At 45.1% G+C, this 19,094-nt stretch overlaps 2 protein-coding genes and 1 non-coding gene across 3 annotated transcripts; 2 read left to right on the forward strand and 1 right to left on the reverse strand.

Moving 5' to 3' along the window:
- The first annotated feature begins 873 nt into the window (after positions 1-873).
- LOC117225416 (lateral muscles scarcer) lies at positions 874-10,071 on the forward strand. The gene is made up of 5 exons (XM_033478966.2): positions 874-1,345; positions 1,423-1,545; positions 6,649-6,875; positions 9,087-9,223; positions 9,297-10,071. Exons 1-5 carry the CDS (start codon positions 1,144-1,146, stop codon positions 9,508-9,510), a joined length of 903 nt encoding a protein of 300 aa, XP_033334857.2. The 5' UTR covers positions 874-1,143; the 3' UTR covers positions 9,511-10,071.
- On the forward strand, positions 8,646-8,718 carry TRNAM-CAU (transfer RNA methionine (anticodon CAU)). Its single transcript has one exon. It is a non-coding gene; the product is annotated as a tRNA-Met (tRNA).
- Positions 9,975-11,850, reverse strand: CycH (cyclin H). Its single transcript, XM_033477805.2, has 6 exons — positions 11,622-11,850; positions 11,066-11,290; positions 10,824-10,997; positions 10,530-10,755; positions 10,336-10,447; positions 9,975-10,228 (listed from the first exon to the last, which is right to left on the reverse strand). Exons 1-6 carry the CDS (start codon positions 11,736-11,738, stop codon positions 10,087-10,089), a joined length of 996 nt encoding a protein of 331 aa, XP_033333696.2. The 5' UTR covers positions 11,739-11,850; the 3' UTR covers positions 9,975-10,086.
- Between the last annotated feature and the right edge of the window lie 7,244 nt (positions 11,851-19,094).

Raw genomic sequence — 19,094 nt, forward strand, 5'->3', positions numbered from 1 at the left:
GTTTTTCATCATGCTCGTCTTGTTCTGGACGAGTATCCGAAATATTCGCCGATATCCTGCGCCCGCGATTCAGAAGGCTCCCATGGCGACACCATAGATCCTTATCCCAACGAATAGATCAACTGGAACGGCTAGAGACTGCAGTGATATAGTTTATTTCAATGTTCGTTACAATGAAACGAAATAATTGAGGATAGCGATGAACCTAAGCCCTTCGTGAAAGAATATGTATTTTATACGTATTTTCGGGATAGCATAGTTTTTTCTTCTCCGTTCATATTGGTGCGTGGAATTCGTTCGTTGGAGTTCTGTACAGCGTTGTGTATTTCATAACTATGTTTCGGCGAGTATCAACGGTGGAACTCAGGTGACATCAATACATCCTGCATCAACGCTGTTAGACCCTTGTTCCGATAAGATCTAAACACTTAAAGCGCTTCCGCCTTTCCTATTTAAGATCGATTACTGGACTATTCGCAGTAAACTGCAGTGATCTATAGAGTCTATTAGAATTGTACAACACCGATAACCGATAATTCCGACGGAAATGTAACATAAACCCTTATATCCGCGGTTCCCCGCTCAATTATTAAATAGCGTTTCATGGCGGTGACAGAAATTTATGGACACCTCATTACCACCGTTTAGTGACTGCTACCGTCGCGCTGTACGAGATCATTAGGGGCTCCTTCCAGAAACGCACGTGCTTGCCAAGAACCGCCCCGGTCGGCCGCCGATTGGCCCAGCCGCGGATGACGTCGTGAGCACGTGGCTTTTCGACACCGCCTCGAAGAAGGAAGAATTTGACTTCGCTGCCAAAAAAAATATTGTTGGACATCGCGAGCAACCCCGACAAACAGTCGCTGCTTTCATCTCTAATCCCGTGAACGGACCGCAGGGTGGCTTATCGATGCATCGAATCGTCCCCGATGAAGACCGTTAGGTTCCCGATGACGGCGCACGAAAGTGCCACTGATCTCTCGTAAAAGAAACTCGCTGATTAAGTGTTTGTGGGTCCGCGGTGATGGCCATAGTGCGCGAGCTGTGCAATGTGTAAAGAAACGCATGAACTATCATGCCAGAGTTGTTGAAACCGTTCAAATAATTGCTCGGTGAACTTTCGAGATATACCAAAGTCGGTGAATGTTGAACGATAGAAGAGAATTTAGGATGTCGGAGGAACGCGCGAAAGCTCCGGAAACGGCGAGGGAATCGACGGAGTTGATGGAGAATCCGAAAGTATGCTCGTTCAGTATCGAAAGCCTTTTAGCGCCAGCCAAAAAGAGAACGGAAGAGGAGAGGCGTGTGCCGATGCAGACCGAGGTGTATCTGCATGGTCATGAGTGTAAGTAGTTTCGGAACAAGGTATTTCAATTGCCGATAAACAAATGAATTCAAAGTTATGCTGATTGTTTCAAGTAGCGAACGACTCGGATGGTCGAAAGCTGGTGGCGCCGGATTCGTCCATGATCATGGTCGAGGATATCGAATTCGACGATGCCGATATGGTCTGCTCCACATCGCCCGAACCGGAAATGTGCTACGGTAAGTGTAGATGCAATTTTGCAACGGATTCGCACGGACACGATGTTAACGTCGATTTCAGTAGACGAGAAGCTTTCGCAGAATGTTGCTCTTTGTCCGTAAACGTTTTAACATATTGAAGCAACGGTGTTCCTGATCGCGGTGACGGACAGCATTTTGCAAGTCTCGGATTGCCAGGACTTGAATAATACAAGTGTTCGACACCTGTGTTTGCTTTAGCAAATGATTTAGCTAACAAAGGCACACGGCCAGGGAGCTCGAGCATATATAATCGCGGAAAACTTTTCTGTTCCGTTTGAACAAACATCGAAACGATTTCATTAAAAACCTGCTACAGATGCGTCGAGGAGTATTTAAAATATTTACATTTCTCAAGATTATTCGCATGCTCGTTGCAAAACATCTCCATTCAGCATCGCGTATTCGGTCTTTGAACGCCCTAACCGACCCTTTCATCGCGTTCTAAACGGCCGAACGATCAAGACCAGCGATTATTTATCACTGTTTAAAAGCACGATTTAAATGCATCGCAGAACCGGAAACGATGCTTTATCTCGAAACGAGTGCGTCGACAAGGATCGCTTTGAGCCCGCGGAAACCGCGGTTATTACACACTATGTAATAAAGAGTAATTGTTTCCACTTAATTCGGATATTGTTACCGGCCTGAAAGGGAGTAATTGTTACAGAATCCAGCCGGCTCCCTCGTGTGGTAACGAATTCGTAAGTTTGCGCGGAGGACCGTTGCCCGTGAGTTTGATCCATTACTTCCTGCAGGGTCCACGCCCACTCAGTGTTCCTGCTTCTCGTCCACTATTTATCTGTCTCCTGCTAATTCTGCCATGGAAATGCAGCAAAATGTGCCTTCCCGGCACCTAGCACAGAATGAAAAAAGACGCGGTCGACTGCGCCCGTTCGGTCGCATCTTGCACTTTCCTGCAGTCGATCCTGCTCTTTGATCGCCGATCTTCATTCTTCGCGGCCAAACTTGCAAAGCAATTCCAATTCGTCGACCAACACTTTTTGTCCAACGATAAATAAATAGTATCCTAATTTTTATTGTCCTCTCTCCTTGGATAACGAAGTGTCAGACTGAAATCTTCAAAATCCTTATGTTCGGAAGATACTAATCAACAAACTGCAGATCTTCGGGCAAAATAAAAATTGTCTAAGTTAGTTGTACGAACTATAATCCAGAAGAAAGTACTTTCCTGCTTAATAATTGCAACAAGTTTAAAACAATGTAACAATATCCGTAGGTACATCAAATGTCTTACAGTTTCGTATTCGATCTATTCATTTCTGTCGTAAATGCACAGAATCCGTAGTCCACTAATGAAATACAGACATTTCTGAAATATTTTCCAATTCATCCTTCGCGGATCAGCAATTTTCACACGTAGACAGCTAACATAATATTCCAATGTTGTTTGTCTACTACAAAAATTCACAACGATCGTTTCGAGTCTCGAGCTTGCGGCTGGAAAATCCGCGCGTATTCGAGGATAATGAAGTGGTAGGATCTGGTAGGATCACCAGAGGCCAAAGTCCCAGTGAATTGTTAGCAGGCATGATAAATGATAAGACATGCCGCGCTGGGCTTAAATTAGCAACAAAGTGTAGCAAAGTTTCTGATTCGCGAAAACGAGCGAAGGCTAACGCAACTCGCGCGGCTGATGAGTTATTATTGACGAGCACGGGCAACTTAATCCCGTTTGACCGGAAGGATTTAAGTTTCGCGACGACTAATTTCTACCGAGGATCAGCGGCACGCGTGATTTACGCAGCGTAATGGTCGGCGCGATAAATCCGAGATCTAAGGAAAAGACAATTCCCGTTTGCGCTGCGTGCCCGGGCCGAGGCTGAGATATGTGGGACGTCGCGTCCAACTACAAAGCCGTCAACGCGAAGCGTAAATCTTTGCGAGAGCAGCCTCGCGGACGAGTAAAATCGTCCGAAAGCTGCTCCCCTTTCAAACGGGTTCGTCTTTCTCGTATCTAATGGCTCGTATGTTCTGCGTATGATAGCGTTGATCGCGGCCGATACAAATTCCTACACGGATCCGCTACGTTGGATCCATACCTCATCGAAATCCCGTTGAGCCTTTATCGAGTCTGGTTTCTGGTTTTAGATATTCCGTTGAAGTCTCTTCTTAAGGACGATAACAAAAGGCCGGGCTATTTATCTCACCTCGGGCAACCGTTTGACCAATCGAGCCGGCTCGCGCACGAATTAATTATCCCGCCGGTTGGCCGGCCAGCGCGCGAGTGCTCGTGCAACGGCGAACGAATGAAAATTAGCCACGCTTTATCGCGCATTTCTACTCGTGCTCGCGCCATTCATCACCGAATAATTAGGAGACAAGTTCACCGCGGCTCGCGGCAATTAGGTAAACTAGAGGGCGTGGTATTCTATTTCGGCGTCGCTCGCGGTGCCCCATCCTCGGCGCGTTCGCGCGCCTCCGGATCCTCTTTTTGCGGCTGGTCTTCTCTCTTCTCTAACCCTTTCTTTCCTCTTCGCGGAGCTCGTTCGTCAATGCAACCGAGTCAGAAAGTCGACGACAAATGGGCCGCGCGAGAAGAACGGTCGCACGAAAATATTTTCCTCTTCCGTCCGCTTCCGGCTAAGAATGCGAGGATCCTCGCCTCCGTCCGACGCTTTTGTAACCCCTAAACGGAAACCCATCTCGAATTCCACCGTGTCCCGATGGGAACGCGGCGTGGCGCGATTTTTCCGCCGTAATTTACACACCGTGAACGGTTTATGGATCGCGGCCGAGACGCGAACACTTGCAATTTGTAAAACAATTTGATATTATTATCCGGCTGTACTGATATTTAGGCTTCCCGGTTGGAATCTATCCTGACTTTCCACGTACGCGAGAAGCCTGCACGCCGAGTGAATTAGAGGCGGTACCGTTTTAGCCGACGACTCGGTAGTACGGGCTGAAGGGAAGTCACGAAAAACGCGCGAGAAACGCGACAATTACGTCGCCATCTGACAATTAGTAGCCGGTAAACGACACTCCGCGGCCCCTGTAACCGCGCCGCAAATACTTTTATCGGGATATTTATTGCACTTCCAACTGCGAGGGTCGCTCCGCTCGATCCATTCTACCCGGGGACAAGGAAGCTTTAGTCAACTATCAGTGCTAAAATAATCGGTACCCGAATTCGATCGGAATCGCGTCGATGAACAGGTTCGATTTACAATTTCATTAGGAAAATACTTCGCAACTTAAGAAGCAGGTGTTCTTCGAGAATCGTTTTTGCACGATCCTTGCGAGTAAATCGATTTATTGTTCACTATAGTTATTGTACATATATTGGGAAGACATTTTTTAGCCACATCGATCCTTTCATTTCTTGTATACCGAAGCGTGTAAAATCGAGCAATACACAGAATCGACGATTCTGAAGCAGCGTGCATGTAGACTTGACTGAAAAATGTTGTGCACACTCTACGGTAAACGCGCAGTGATTAGAATAATCGATTGATTTACATGCAGCGTTTGTTTGAGAAAAATTCCCGAAGAGGGCCTTTAAATAACACGAAGTGTTCGGAGTGTTCGTTTAATTCCGTTCGAATGCAACGTCGAATCAACCACGTCGAAGAAGGGTTAATAGCGTTGAAAGTGCGTGGAAATATTCGTTCCATTCTTCAAAACATTGAGACGCCGTGGAGTATTAAAACGGGGCGTCGAACGCGAGGTTTACGACGCGGATGGCATCGCTGTGTCGCAAGTATCTTCCTTTTTTTTGGTCCCCGAAGTAGCAGACATATATCCAACGGCGGAGCGGCGTGGTGCCACGGTTTTTCGTCGGATGACGAATGGGCAGATAATTAGAAGATGATCCCCGCTGCTTAGAGCGCGGCCCTGTTACCAGTCGACTAAAAGAGACCCCGAAGACATTCCTCATGGGCGAGGCGCGACGTCTTGTACGACCGTCTTGTACAACCCGGGATAAATATAAATATAAACAACATCGACGGGCAAAAAGTCCCGAGATTGATGAGGAGGAAAATTTCGTGGGGGTAATTGGGCCTCGCCGTCGCTCTAAAGGAGTCGCTGATGTCGCGGCATCCCGCTCGATCACGTTTCAAAGCAATTAAAACGGAAACAGGCCCGTCGGGGTGTATAAAACGACGCGAAGCGATTAATGGCGGCCTTTTGTCAGCGCGTGGGTTGCCGTTGCGCCGATTGCGATGTTAAGTTCACGACAATTACCGATTCAATCTATTTCCGACGACACGCGCTGATTGGATTCGTTTCATTACGATCGTGAATTAATTGTTGACAAAGTAACGCAGACTTATCAAAAGGCGAATGCTGCCTCTAATATGCTATTTTATGATCAATTAGTAATTCCTGTTAATAAACCTCTACACTGAATAATATGAAGCTTATGCTTTTCTCTTTTACCACTTCTTAATTATTCTTTAAAAGAATGCATCTGTTCCAGTAATTAAACGTTCATGGAAGGAGAACACAATTTTAGAAATTTCAATCTGGATCTGCAAAATATGTATGTCCAACTAGATATTACGTGGAAAATGATTACGTACGCAACGCTATTTGAGATCGTACTGTAGGGATTTTCCGAGTATGAAAAGCAGAATGATCGAGAGCGAGCGTCGTAAAATACTGAATGAATGGGACGGATGTCTGCAGAGTCTGTGAGCGACTTCGAGTGATCTGAGTTTATTGTTTAGGTTCCTCGAAGTCCTGCATAACCGAAAGATAGAGCATGAATAAGAGACAGGGAGAGAGAGAGAGCGAGAGAGAGAGAATAAAATAATGTAAGCGACAGAAAGAAGTAAAATTTGTAAGGGTGGAAGAGCTAAACAGAAAGATCGGGACATTCTGAGCAGAGCCGTGATCGAATGAATTTGTACGTTGCCATATTCGTCGTTGCTTTGTAGAGACTTGCGTTGTTAAAAAACTGTTCTGTGTCGTTCATTTCACCACGGATTCTCGTAGGATTTTCTAAAGTAAAATAAAGTGCTGTCTCCTTATTAGCGAGAACTCTTCGATCATACAACGATGCAAAGGAGGAGGCTCGTAACTGTTTATCGCATCATCTCCGACCTAATCTTTTTGCAGAAGCGTGCACCAGCAGCAGCGGTGCCAACTCGACGACAGGTGCGGATAGGGATAGTCAAGAAAAAAGTGGCAGCGCGATTAGCGATGACGAGAGGAAGAAGAGGCCCCGCACGGCGTTCACGGCCGCGCAGATTAAGTCGTTGGAGGCGGAATTCGAGAGGAACAAATACCTGAGCGTGGCGAAGAGACTGCAGCTGAGCAAGACCCTGAAGCTCACCGAAACTCAGGTATCCATTGCATAATAACCGCGATCGTTATTCATCGCGTATAAACGCGCCGTTGAAAGCCGACGAGTGCGCTGTCAGTTCCAAAGAGAAAAATAGCCCTTGTCGCGCACGGCGTCCCACGATACAAGTTAATCAAACGCGCCATGATTCACTCGACATCCTGCGCGTCTTAATAGATGGAACAGCTCTAGCCGAGATTCTGCCGATGATTAAAAGGAAACACGTTCCGCGGAAGTCGCCTCGAACAAGACGCACCGCATACAATAAATCGCGATAATGTCCGCCGCGACTTCCGCAGGCCACCTGAAATAGTTTAGGTTCCCTGTGTCCCCCCTCGACCAGTTCCGTCGAATCAACCGACCCCCTGAGTTATGAGTTCGAAGGACACCATATGTGCTGGCGCCGCGCCGGATCATGGCGCCATGGGGGGAAGATCGCCCTTTAGGACCAATTAGCACTTGCACGCCCTTTCTTCTCGCGCGCTGGCCAACACAGAGCAAAACCGTCGCGTCTTCGTTTCGTGGAAACGTTTAATTGATCTCTCTCGAATGGATTAACTTCTGCTTAGAAACCCGATCGGTTTTGCGGAACTGGTGCCAAATTCGAAACCGAAGCCTCTCGGGAACACTATGAAATGTTCGTTAAAAATTCCTAGACGCACGGACCGTCTTACGACACTCGTAAAGTTTGTTATAAATCATCTGAGATTTATTGACGAAGCTTAGCAAACAGGGGGAAATTGCTTGTCGCAGGATGAGTATTCTTTCTTAGAATGGTGCGCGTTTCTTCGCGGCATCTAATTGCGGACAAGAGTTAACACAAATCTGACTGTGTAGCGATGAAGAGCAGCTTTTCAGTTGCGTGCAGGTGCAACTTGAGAAAGGTGTGAATCTATTACAACCCCTTCAGAAATATCCTTCCGCGAACGGTACAATTGAATTTCGTTTCCAGTTTTGTGCCACAGTCTTGTTTTTCACAGCTTTGGCCGGTTGCTAATATTACACCGCCTCGGTACATGGCAGGTTCAGTGGATACGCTTAAGTAATCCCTGCGTTAACTACACAAACTTGTCAGGTAGATCGAGCCAGTTACATAATTTTCCCGTTCACTTTGTAGCGGGGGTCGTCGCGCTCTAAACTAATTAATTTACGATAATGGGCCGGATATTTTCTCGTTCAGCGGACCTGCGATTGGCTGGCCAGCAATGTTGCGAGTCGCAATAATTGCCAGGACCGTAGAAATATCGTGCCGCACAGCGAACGAGGCAGATAATTATCTTCGCGATCACGGCGAAAGGGAGGACGATCAGAGGACGGATCAGAGGGAAGAAGGAGACGTGTCGTCCCCGCAGACATAACTGTCACAATATTTCTCGTAGTTAACGAGCCAGCTCTGGGAGTCCCCTTCTTCTTGGTGTTCCTCCGATTCGTCCGTACGTTCCAGCATGCCACAAGAACCAAACGTCCCAGACGACGACGGATGCTGCGAGGCGTCGGACCGAAGAGGCGTCGATTTTTTAATTAGGATATATTACCGCTTGAATGCCACGGATCCGGTCTGCCCTTCGAACAATTCGGGGATGCTTTTTTCCCGCGTTGCGTCACGTGTTCACTTCTTTCTTCACACGAAACACTCAAAGTCACTTTATGCTCGCCAGAAGATTTCTTGATGCAGAAGTTTCGAGATAGTTTATCAGAAGACTTTTCTAACACGAAAGCACGAATTCATGCTAAGGGTTGTTCAGATAGTTGGGTACTGAGCTTTGCAAGTGCCTCGGTAGCGCAGTAGGCAGCGCGTAAGTCTCATAATCTTAAGGTCGTGAGTTCGATCCTCACCCGGGGCAATTATTTTTGGAGTCCAAACACTGAAACTATTGAATTTCATACGTAAACATCTACCATCTGATTACTATCTTGCACACTTATCATTCTCGCTTAATTTTGCTGTTTCATGTCCGCTAAATTTAATATACTTGATGCTAATCGCTATATTTTTCTTTGCTGTCATATTTGTCTGGAAATATTCTGTACGTGATCTGCATTGTACAACTATTTCTCATATTGTATTATTTATTTATTTATTCATTATTGTAATACATTCTGTTGAACAACTATGTACTAAATGCTAAGTTCAATTGCCTTTACATTAAGTCTGTAATAACAATAAGCTTCTTTGTTTCCTTATTCCTTAAGCAGCCTGTCTTTTTCACAGATAAAGATTTGGTTTCAAAACAGACGCACAAAGTGGAAAAGGAAGTATACCAACGATGTGGAGTTGCTAGCGCAACAGTATTACTCCAGTTTGGGGATTCCTGCCCCGCGACCAATTTTTGTCGGCGATCGATTATGGTTACTATAACATTCTTCCACTTTTTCCATACGTTTTATATACTTGTAATCGTCATTGAAAATTTTGGTACAGGTTTTTCAACTATCCGGGTCAACCACAACCGAGGACGCCAATTTTTCCCCAACATTTGGCGACTGTGCCTTTGCCACCAGCATTACCCATCGTTCAGCCACTACCAAGCAATTTATCGATGGGACAACAGTCTTCGATATTTCAAAGTATCCCTACGAACAACCCACCATACCATTTGAGTCAGAGATTAGACTTTCGACATCCGGATTCGTAAGTAACAAGTGATCACGGTAAATGTGTACATCGTCGATTGATAGTGCGCGACTGAATCACTAAAAACTGAAATCGCGTGTGATAATTACTACTAAACACTTTAGAATGTAGCAGAACGTATTGCAATTTACGGTAGCGTTTCCAAAAATTGGAAGACTTGCTGCTATGTGAACGAACGATGAAATCGGAAGGATTCGAGAATCGCGTCGGTTCTGGCGTCATTCGTACATATCAGGTTTGAAAAATAAAACTCGTGGGGCCGAACTTTCATCGGCAATTCTTAGGAACTTAGGAAATTTTTTTGTACTCGCATTTATTGTAAGGAGACATGGTATACACAGTATATAGTTTCTTTTTTCAATCGCAGTCTCTCCGTTTTTACAGGAAAAACCGAACAAATATATTTTTATCTCCGAGATATCGTAACAATAAATAGTGCTGTACTTTCTTTCTTGTATACAAACATAGGAAACGAACTAATAAATTATTTATTAACTGTACATTGAGATTGGATATAAAAATTATATCAATAAAGTTTGTTACAATATTTTCTTGTATGAAACACAGGGTGTATTTACTACAAAGCTGAAGGAGACAGTACTTTGCTGACTCCTAAGGTCTTCTCGTCGTGGGCTGCTTGATCCTGGATTATTTTGGCATACTTTTCATTGTCCTGTAGGTCCTCTTCGTCCAACATTTCTTGCATCCTTTGTTTATAGCTATAATTGTACCGTAGATAGCTAAATTAATTTACTTACCACTATACATTTCCTACCTCCATTTGGACACTATATATCAACACTAATAACTTTACAACTATACTTACATATCACTGTCAGGATTATTTTCCTGATTTCTACATTTCTCCAATTTTTTTTCCAAAGCCCTTATTACATCCCTTGAAGGAGGTTCTACGCATTTAGCCATAGACCTTATTTCTAGAATGTATGTATCATGTGTTAACTTATTCTGAAGTTACTTCTAGGTACTTATACTAAGCTTATCTAAGCTTATATTTACTTCTTACTGCTTCAATTATGCATCCCAAGTGCTCCTTGGAAAATAGAATATCAGTCACATAATTATCCAGGCTTGCAGATGCTCTGGATGCTGCATGCAGTGTGGCTGCTAATGCAACTTGGGTCGGAGCATAAAGCAACACACTATCGGTCAAAAATACCCTTTCCAGAAACTCATCGATGTATGGCCTTAGCCTTTCTGGGTTTTCCAAGGATGTGTACCTTGTCTAAAAATGTGGAAGTTGAATTGCCTGAGCACCAGATGAATTTAAACTTAACAGCTAGAGCAATGTACCTTGATATCGATCATCAATCCCTCCACAGGTCTGAATGGATTGTGTACCGTTAAGTTGTAATTCAATTGTTGCATAAGAAGCAATTCATTATTAAGTATAATATTGTTAGCCTTCTCTCTGTCACCCTTAATGTTAGCAACAAACTGATATATCGAAACATTAAATTCTTCTACCTAAAATATGTGTCTTGTGAGTATAAGAATTCAAGTGGAAATTTCAGTAGAATTTAATTGATAATTACTTTACAGGCCAAATAAACACATGTGACTAGAATCTCTTTCGGATGATAATCCATAACACTGTTTCTCAGGTAGAATCTTTTGAAATAATGCAATGCGGTTGCTATGGTTGCCCTTGGCATTGGTGGACTGAACCGTCGACAGAAGTCCCTCAATTGCAATTCATAGAACCGAACCAGGGTACGTTCCTCAGTAGACGATAGAAAATGTTCTTCTCTTTCTTCCGCCTTGTAAATATTCTTTCAAGTTACAACCACTATCAAAATACCAATAATCGAGTACTATAACTCGCATAGAACTCATGAATTACAGAAAAGAAAATACAACACAACAACAATGCCAATACATAGTAGTGTGTGCGAATGTATCGATAGGTGCACTTTATCGACAGAGAAGTGCATATAACCTATAATGTTCCACAACATGGAACGAGACAACATTCCAAAGACAATGAAGATATAACAATAGTGCACAATTGAAGTAGTGAACAATTCCAGAATGAAATCAAATGAAATAAAATCAAAATTGAAGCTTATCACAAAGGACCAAACAGCTTACCGTCATGTTCGCCCCATGCCTCTCAATAAACTCAGTATTTGTTCTCTCGCGTAGTGTTGTCAAGTCATTTTCATCGCAAAACATCCAGTACTTCTTTTGAGAGCTTTGCGGAAACATTTTCGTTGGATTCTTGACGAATGCACACGGAAATATTCAAACTTTCATTCGAACTAACTCGACCGCGAAAGAACGCGGCAAAATGGAATGGCGGCCTGCGAGGAACAATACGAACGTGGTATTTGCGCGAAGATGATGCAGAGGGCAGCATCTGCTGCACTTTCGAATTCGGTGCAACTTCAAGTCGGTACAGTTGCGAACTACGCCATAGACGAGGACCGAGGCACAGGAAAAGTTTTGTTCCTGCTGTAGAAAATAAAGTATGCAGATAATTATGACCCAACTTCATCTTTGAGAGACCCTGATGATCCATGAACTTACGATTTTCCCGTTTGCTATGAACATGATCCCAAAGACTGCCTTTTTCCTTCTTTATTGGTGAGTACGCAAATCAACATTGTAATGACTGTTAGAACACATGCGATAGGTCACAATCGTAATTATAGGATACGAAAAGAACAATTGAAATGACGGGTAATTATCATGTTTTACGATGTACGCGTTTGCTAATGACTCGCGAAAAGATTTTTTATCTTTTCGTTGATTTAAGCTGTGTGTACTTTTAATAGTATACGCGAGCGAAATACTTTGTTTACGTATACTTAAGTTATGGTTCCCGATAGAAGGTTTCCGGGATCCACCTTTATTTTTCGCGTGCTTCCAGGAAATACAAACATGAAATGTATATTTTAGTGCATAATAACGTTCGACTGAAGGAATAATTCTAGTGTTTAACTAAATAATGTTAGCCTTTAACAAAATAGAATTACACAAGGGTGTACTATTATGAAAATTCTAGCGATTAGAATTTCAAGCGCCAATTGTGGCAAATTGCATTCCATGATATTTGTCTGTACGGTATCGTGTTAAAATTTCTGTTCAGACTATGAAAACACTATTCTGTAGATATGAATAGTTTTACTATAACATTAGTAAACAAATACTGGGAATTCTAAATTATGCAGTGCTAGTATTCAGTCCAATGTTAACGAGAGTCTGTAATTATGAATGAACGTACTCTGAATGTTTACTGAGAAAACACAGTCAATTGTTTTGCACAAGCGTGTGTATGTGAATAAGTGTTACTATAGAAGAACCTAACAAAGCAGAAAAGAAGAAACAAGTAGTCAACTATTTCAACTTCCTTGCACAGCAGTAAATGACTGTTGTGCAAGAATGCAAAACACGGTAAGTATGTGTTTTTGTACAAGGGTACACAGTGTAGTAAGTGAAAGTAAAGTATTTTGCACAAGGATGCAAAATCTACTCTTGTTGGGTAACCATCAAGGACACAAAGTATTCTACTTTGCATAGGGATACACGGTATTGGAGAATAGGAATTATGATAAATGTAGGGAAATTTAGGGATAAAAAATACATATAAGAATATTATTTATATTATAATTATAATTATTATATTATATTCAATATTTTGTATACTACAATAATATTTTGTATGATTATAAAAAATGTAGGAAGATATTCAAGGATAGAAAATGTACAAAGGAAACATTTTGCACAAGTATAGAAAATATAGTTGAGCGATATTTAAGTGTCTAAAATATAAAAAATAGACATTTTGTACAAGGACACAAAATAAACTTGATAAGTAGCTATTCAGAGAAACAAAATATAGTGAATAAACATTTTGCAGATGGATACAAGGTGTAGAAAAGACTGGAAGCCGAGGTTTCCTAAACACAGAATCAAATTTAATTATATTTAGCAAGCTAGCAATTATTTTAGAGCACTCCAGGGTGCGACAGAGTGTGGGTGCACAAGAATGCGAGACACGAGTGTAAACAGACGTGGATTTCAGTAAAAGGGACCATATTTTCTGGTAACGTGATTGTACGTGCCAGTAATAAACAAGTTCGGCGAATGGTTGATAGAGGGTCAGAGGTGGGGGTCCAATTTTAATATGTACGCCCCCGCAAGCGGTTGCACGTCGGATCTGAGGGGGCGTTCCTACGACCCTTTGTCAACCGACGACGCCGCTGCATCTTATCACGATCAAGGCTCGGGATCTCCCATTCTGCTCCTCTACCTCGTTCAGCCCTCGAGGCCATCCCGGTGCTGCCGCTTGTTCAAGCAAAGACGTTGCCTCGACGTCTCGGTGGCTATAACTTTCTACTTTTTGCACGTTGATTTATGCTTCTTTATGGTGCGCGACGATACGTCGCGCCAGATCGCGGCGCATCGGATCCCTTAAAATTTCGCAAAGCATCTGCAACACATATCATCCGGGCCCTTCGATCGCCGGATAAAGAAGGCCGCCATCGAAAAATCCAATTCGGCCGAATTGAACGCGAAAAGCAACGTGCACCACGCGATCGGTTTTAGTTAATTAGGCTACGTGTGCGAACGGCGATAGGGTAAGTGGCCGAGGAGATATTTGCGCGACAAAGTGGTCGGCGCCGCACGAAAAGTTGGATTTACGGCGAAGTCCGGGTCGAAAGGCGATATTGCACCTTAACGTGAAGTACATCCGCCATTAATCTAATATTGCGGTCGCCGCCGCCCTCGACTTCGCGTGCTAAAACCTACCGCGTTAAAGCTTGGCCCCCCTTTCGTACAAACGCAAACACTAACACCAACATTTCGCGGACACGCGCGCCTACAGGAGCACGTCTACGAAAAGGGAAAAGGGTCTCGTGCTCGAACATGGACACCGAAGAGAACCAGCCGGAGCCAATCGGTCGGGTTTGCTGCTGAGGATAATGCGAAATCAATGTCTGGCATGGAGCGCGAGGTGTGACGGCCAAAGTGGATTACCTTAGCACCCTTCCGGCCCGACGACGGTTCACCGCAATCAACCAGAACTTCCCGAATCGCTTCCGATACGGAGAAATCGGCGCGATGATGCGAACCAGTCGATGCGTATTCCGATGCTTTCGCCGGATCGTCGCGTATGCAAAAGTACTGGACACGCACGTGTTACATTGTTTTTCTTTTTTTTTTTGCATGCGTGACCTACTGTATCGCATGACCGTTAACATGCCGTGGTATCGTCGTCGGTTAACCCGCAAAAAGCGGTATCACGCCTGCTCCTAACACTCCACGTCTGATCGGCCGGCTGTCCGACACGCAAGCCTTCGGCGATCGAAGGCATTCTCGTGTGTTGTTCCTCGTGATGGACGTACTGTTTGCATATTATATGGAGTTGGTGGTCACAACCTTTCCTCCGTCCGTTCAAAGTGGCCCGACAATGCCGCCGCAGCCGTATTGTACAAATCGCAATACGAATCTTCTAAAAGCAGCTGGACGCATCTGTTCAAGAAACATGTAAATGCACCGATGGAGAACACCGCGCGTTATTTGACGACAATGGTGATTACACGCGCATGCACATTCTTTGTACGCCGAATTCGATGGTCTCGTGACACCGACAATAGGCGCGCGAATTAATTCGCTGCCCTCCTTTTCCATTGTCTGCACTACGGTAGAAAGATGCTCTCTTTCTTTCGCGAATTTGAACGAGCCGATACATCACTTGTCTACGCGTAACTACTAGACTTCGGGTCTGTGTATGCAAAAAGATGTCTGCATCAATTGCAGAAAACGGACGTCAAATATGAATGTATTTCTTCTTTGAATAGTTTTTATAAGTAGTCGTAATATAGAGTTGCGGAGATTTATATTTACCGAACAAGACATATTACATCTTTTTAGTCTTTCGTTCCGTTTATTTTCGAAGAAAAAGAATTTAATGTGTCTTAGTCGAAAGATATAAAGTTAAATCATCCCATAATAACCGGCTCCACTATCCTGGCAATCTTTTTATTACGTCCTTGCGATGTCCTCGGTGCTCCGTATTATACTTACCCACTTCTGTTGCAAATGTATGAAATCTGCAGTAATCTGCAGTAAATCTGTCTAGTAACGCGATTACATCGTATCATTATTCGATCTTCCTTTTATTTCGACGATACCAACCGTAGCTCGATGCGCCGTTTAAGAGATCCATTTGAAAACAAATTTGCCACAGCAGCGGCAACGTGGAATTCATTTACGCCGCTGATAAAGCACCTGTCTCGTTGAAGCGCAGTGCAAATAAGTATCAACGGCGCTAATTACCGAACGCACATTCCTAGATTCGTGCGGATGAGCACTATATCACCGCGTACGCTATCTGGTATCGGATGTTTCGGGGCAACGTTTGTTCACCGGTCTGCGAAATGATTATACGCGCATCGCGTATGTGCAGCTAAATTCGCCAGAGACGTCGTTACGCAACAAATCATAAATCTCGCAGTCAGCGAGCGTGCGTAGCCGGAAAATAGAGGTGTACGGGGTTCGCCGCGATTGGATGGGCTCGTATGCACGTGTGGACGCGAGATATCCGAGCATCCTGTATTCATATAAACGAGTTCGTGCATCGAGTACGTCATAAACATTGTACGCGAACGAAGCCGCGGCGTGTTGCCCGGACGATGTCCCGTCGCATAAGTCACGATGCTTAACTATAATATAACACGATTGCCACGGCTTATCAAGGCCGCGGCCGGAATCGGGCAACAGTTTTATTCGGTGAAAGCCGCGATCGACAGAAGTGTTTTATCCGACTCGATGTTTGCTTTTGCGGTCGACGTCGTCGGCGTCGTTACCGGCGCGAGAAGGAACCGGCGATCGTAATTTAGAAAATAAATATGCGGATGGAAAGCCGAGGGAAAGGAGAGAACTTGTCGCGGCGAGGCTCTTCCGTCGGCGAGCAACCACGGGCAGCCGGTTTTTTCCTTGAATATTAAACCGTGATGCGAAATTACGGATCGCTGCTCCAGATGCGTATCGGCAGATACGTATCGAGACGATCGCGCGAACGCAACGCCGATCTGGAACCAATTATCCCCGATTCAAATATCCACAACGGGATATCTCTGGCCCCGGGGCGTCGACGATGCAAATAACACGGCTGTCTCGAATCGAGTGCAATGACAGTCTCCGACAATACACGCGCGGATCAACTCGCTGGGAGTCATCGATTAAACGTTCGGACGGGTGCTGAACTGGTCCGCGAACGAAACCGCAAAATTTGCGCACATCGTGTGTTGCTTGCGCCGAAATTTTCTGATGCCGTTTTATTATGACTAGACTGCGCGGATTTGATGCATTTGTGGCAAAAATTACAAGCTACAAGTTCAAATATATGTGTGGTAAATTAGTTCATAGTAAATCATGAAAGGAAGAACGAAAAGTCTATCTGACTGCAATCTCTTGTAATCGATGCAAGAAATTCTTACCTTTCTTTTCTGTTTAGGACAACTGTTGAGGATCGACTTCGAGAATTTGCAATTGGTTTGCGCTGGTGGAGGAACCATCCCTTCAGCTATTTCGCAATTCGTGTATACGTCGACAAAGGGACGACGACGCAGCGAATAGGCTACCAGGGCGAAGCTATTGGAGCGATTAAAAAGTACACAGTTCGGTAGTGACTAAGGCACAGGATATCGCGTGAAGGACAACTGGCGTTGATGCGCCAGCCTGGCTGCAGTTCGGTGGACAATGGATCTATCGACAGCCACAATTGCGGCAGTTTTATGTCGAGACCAGGAGGGCTGTGAAAGAGAGCAGAAGGGTTCTAGAATGAAGGAATGCGGCAAGCGGAATAAAGCAAACGGAAGACGGGCAGAAGGTCGAAGAGGTAGGGAGCTACGAAGACGGCTGCCCGAGCGCAACCTTCGCCCCCGGCGGGACCACGGTCGGCTCGCCACACGTTGAACAATAAGAAGCATCGGTGAAGAAGAGGAACGGTGGAAAACGAAGGAGAAAGTAACGCAGAAAGAAAGAGCAAGCCAGCCAGCCAGCGCTCTCGGTTGTATACGGTATAATTACAGAGGGCAGAGCAGTGGCTAGACCCGCTACAGCAACTTATCGTTGCCCAAGGCGCCAGCATACTCGAAATCGGTCGGGCTCGATCCTGTTGCGACTTGGTCCTAATTCGTATTCGTGCCCCGGGTGTAACAGATAGTATATGCCTCGAAAAACGGCGGAAGGACTGGCAGGGATCTCCTATGCTACGCCCTCCTCCCTATCCGCCGGTTTCTTCTTATCTGGTTTTAGCAATGCAAATCTGGATGGTCAAAACGGTAATCCGCGTGTTCTGTGATTCCGACGGGACTCTCTCGGCGGGGCGTTTTGCGATTAGAAATTTAAAACCGGCGCTGAACGTTGATGATTTGTTGATATCCGGTGGCAGTATCCGTTTCCAGGATCCCGGGTAGCGTCTTCCTCTTTCGTGTCGGCGTCGACGGCAACAGCCGTGTCGAATGATATTTCTTCGACGGTATGAAGCACGAGCCAGATCCCTTACACCTCTATTTCCACTTTTAATGCGAGCGAGGCGCGGGCCGCCTCCTCTGGTCCCGACTAGCCCCGATAATTAGCGACTATGATCAGGGGACCAGTCCATGTGACGCAACTTAACGAAACGTAACACCGCGCTACGGAAACCCCAAGTGGTTGAGGCGTGTTGCACCAAGCCGAACGACTCGCCAACGTTGTCCACCGTCCGTGCACGACACCGAGAAAAATGCTGGAACTTTATCAGATGCTGCTAATTAGTTTATGATGAGGCAATCAGGGAAAATGCGAGAATTAATTTAAACTATCTGATTATCGCCCTGTGCCGAACCCCCTCCACCGCCGCGGATCTCCTAACGGCTTCTGGTAAATTACAGGCGCATTAGAGTCATTAGAGTCATTAACTAATTTGAGGGAGAAGAATCGGCGGCAGGGGAGATAGGCAACGAGGTTTGTTTAGCGCTCCGGTACGGATCCATGCGAACATTGTCATTACCATGGGGCCGTGCACGCAGCCTTGGTACGGCCAGTTAGAACAGTCTAAATATTTTGTTCTTATAATTACATGGTGCACGGCTGTACCGTAAATGGAAGACGACAACCTTGTACCAGCCTGCGTGAGAGGCCTCGAAGCGCGATTACGTTCCGCGGTCTCCGAGGCTTGCGTGCCGTTTTTTCCTCCTTTCCCCGGTAAGCTGAACACGGAAAGGAAAGGAAAGCGTTCCCTGAACGCGACAGAATAACGCCGCGCCGGAGCGGTTGTACGCGCAATGCCACGTACGTACGAAGACACAAAGGGAACTTAATGGAACGGATTATCATTTACAAGGAAAGGAACCGCGGCCCGCCACGGCGTCGCTATTGTACCGAATGCTATCTGATCCTGACCCGCGCACGCTTGTCTATCGTTTCGCGCGCTGAGCGTACCGCGCGTTGGAACTTGTACCCGCGGCCGTTCCAAGCGAGACGTCTTCATCGCGTCCTCGAAGGGCACGGTGAAATGCAAGGCGGTATGCACCGCGGTGCACCGGGATTATCCGCTTTCGCGGCAATTCG

This window comes from Megalopta genalis, chromosome 4, assembly GCF_051020955.1.
Source record: "Megalopta genalis isolate 19385.01 chromosome 4, iyMegGena1_principal, whole genome shotgun sequence".
Lineage (NCBI taxonomy): Eukaryota > Metazoa > Arthropoda > Insecta > Hymenoptera > Halictidae > Megalopta > Megalopta genalis.

Excerpts from the sequence above, each read along its gene's own strand:
- CycH (XM_033477805.2), bottom strand. The coding sequence starts at position 11,738 with ATGTTTCCGCAAAGCTCTCAAAAGAAGTACTGGATGTTTTGCGATGAA. Across the intron at positions 10,448-10,529 it reads CATAATTGAAGCAGTAAGAA|AAATAAGGTCTATGGCTAAA; the intron begins GTAAATATAAGC and ends CATACATTCTAG. Across the intron at positions 10,229-10,335 it reads AATAATCCTGACAGTGATAT|CTATAAACAAAGGATGCAAG; the intron begins GTAAGTATAGTT and ends GTACAATTATAG.
- LOC117225416 (XM_033478966.2), top strand. The coding sequence starts at position 1,144 with ATGTTGAACGATAGAAGAGAATTTAGGATGTCGGAGGAACGCGCGAAA. Across the intron at positions 1,346-1,422 it reads GTATCTGCATGGTCATGAGT|CGAACGACTCGGATGGTCGA; the intron begins GTAAGTAGTTTC and ends TGTTTCAAGTAG. Across the intron at positions 6,876-9,086 it reads TGAAGCTCACCGAAACTCAG|ATAAAGATTTGGTTTCAAAA; the intron begins GTATCCATTGCA and ends TCTTTTTCACAG.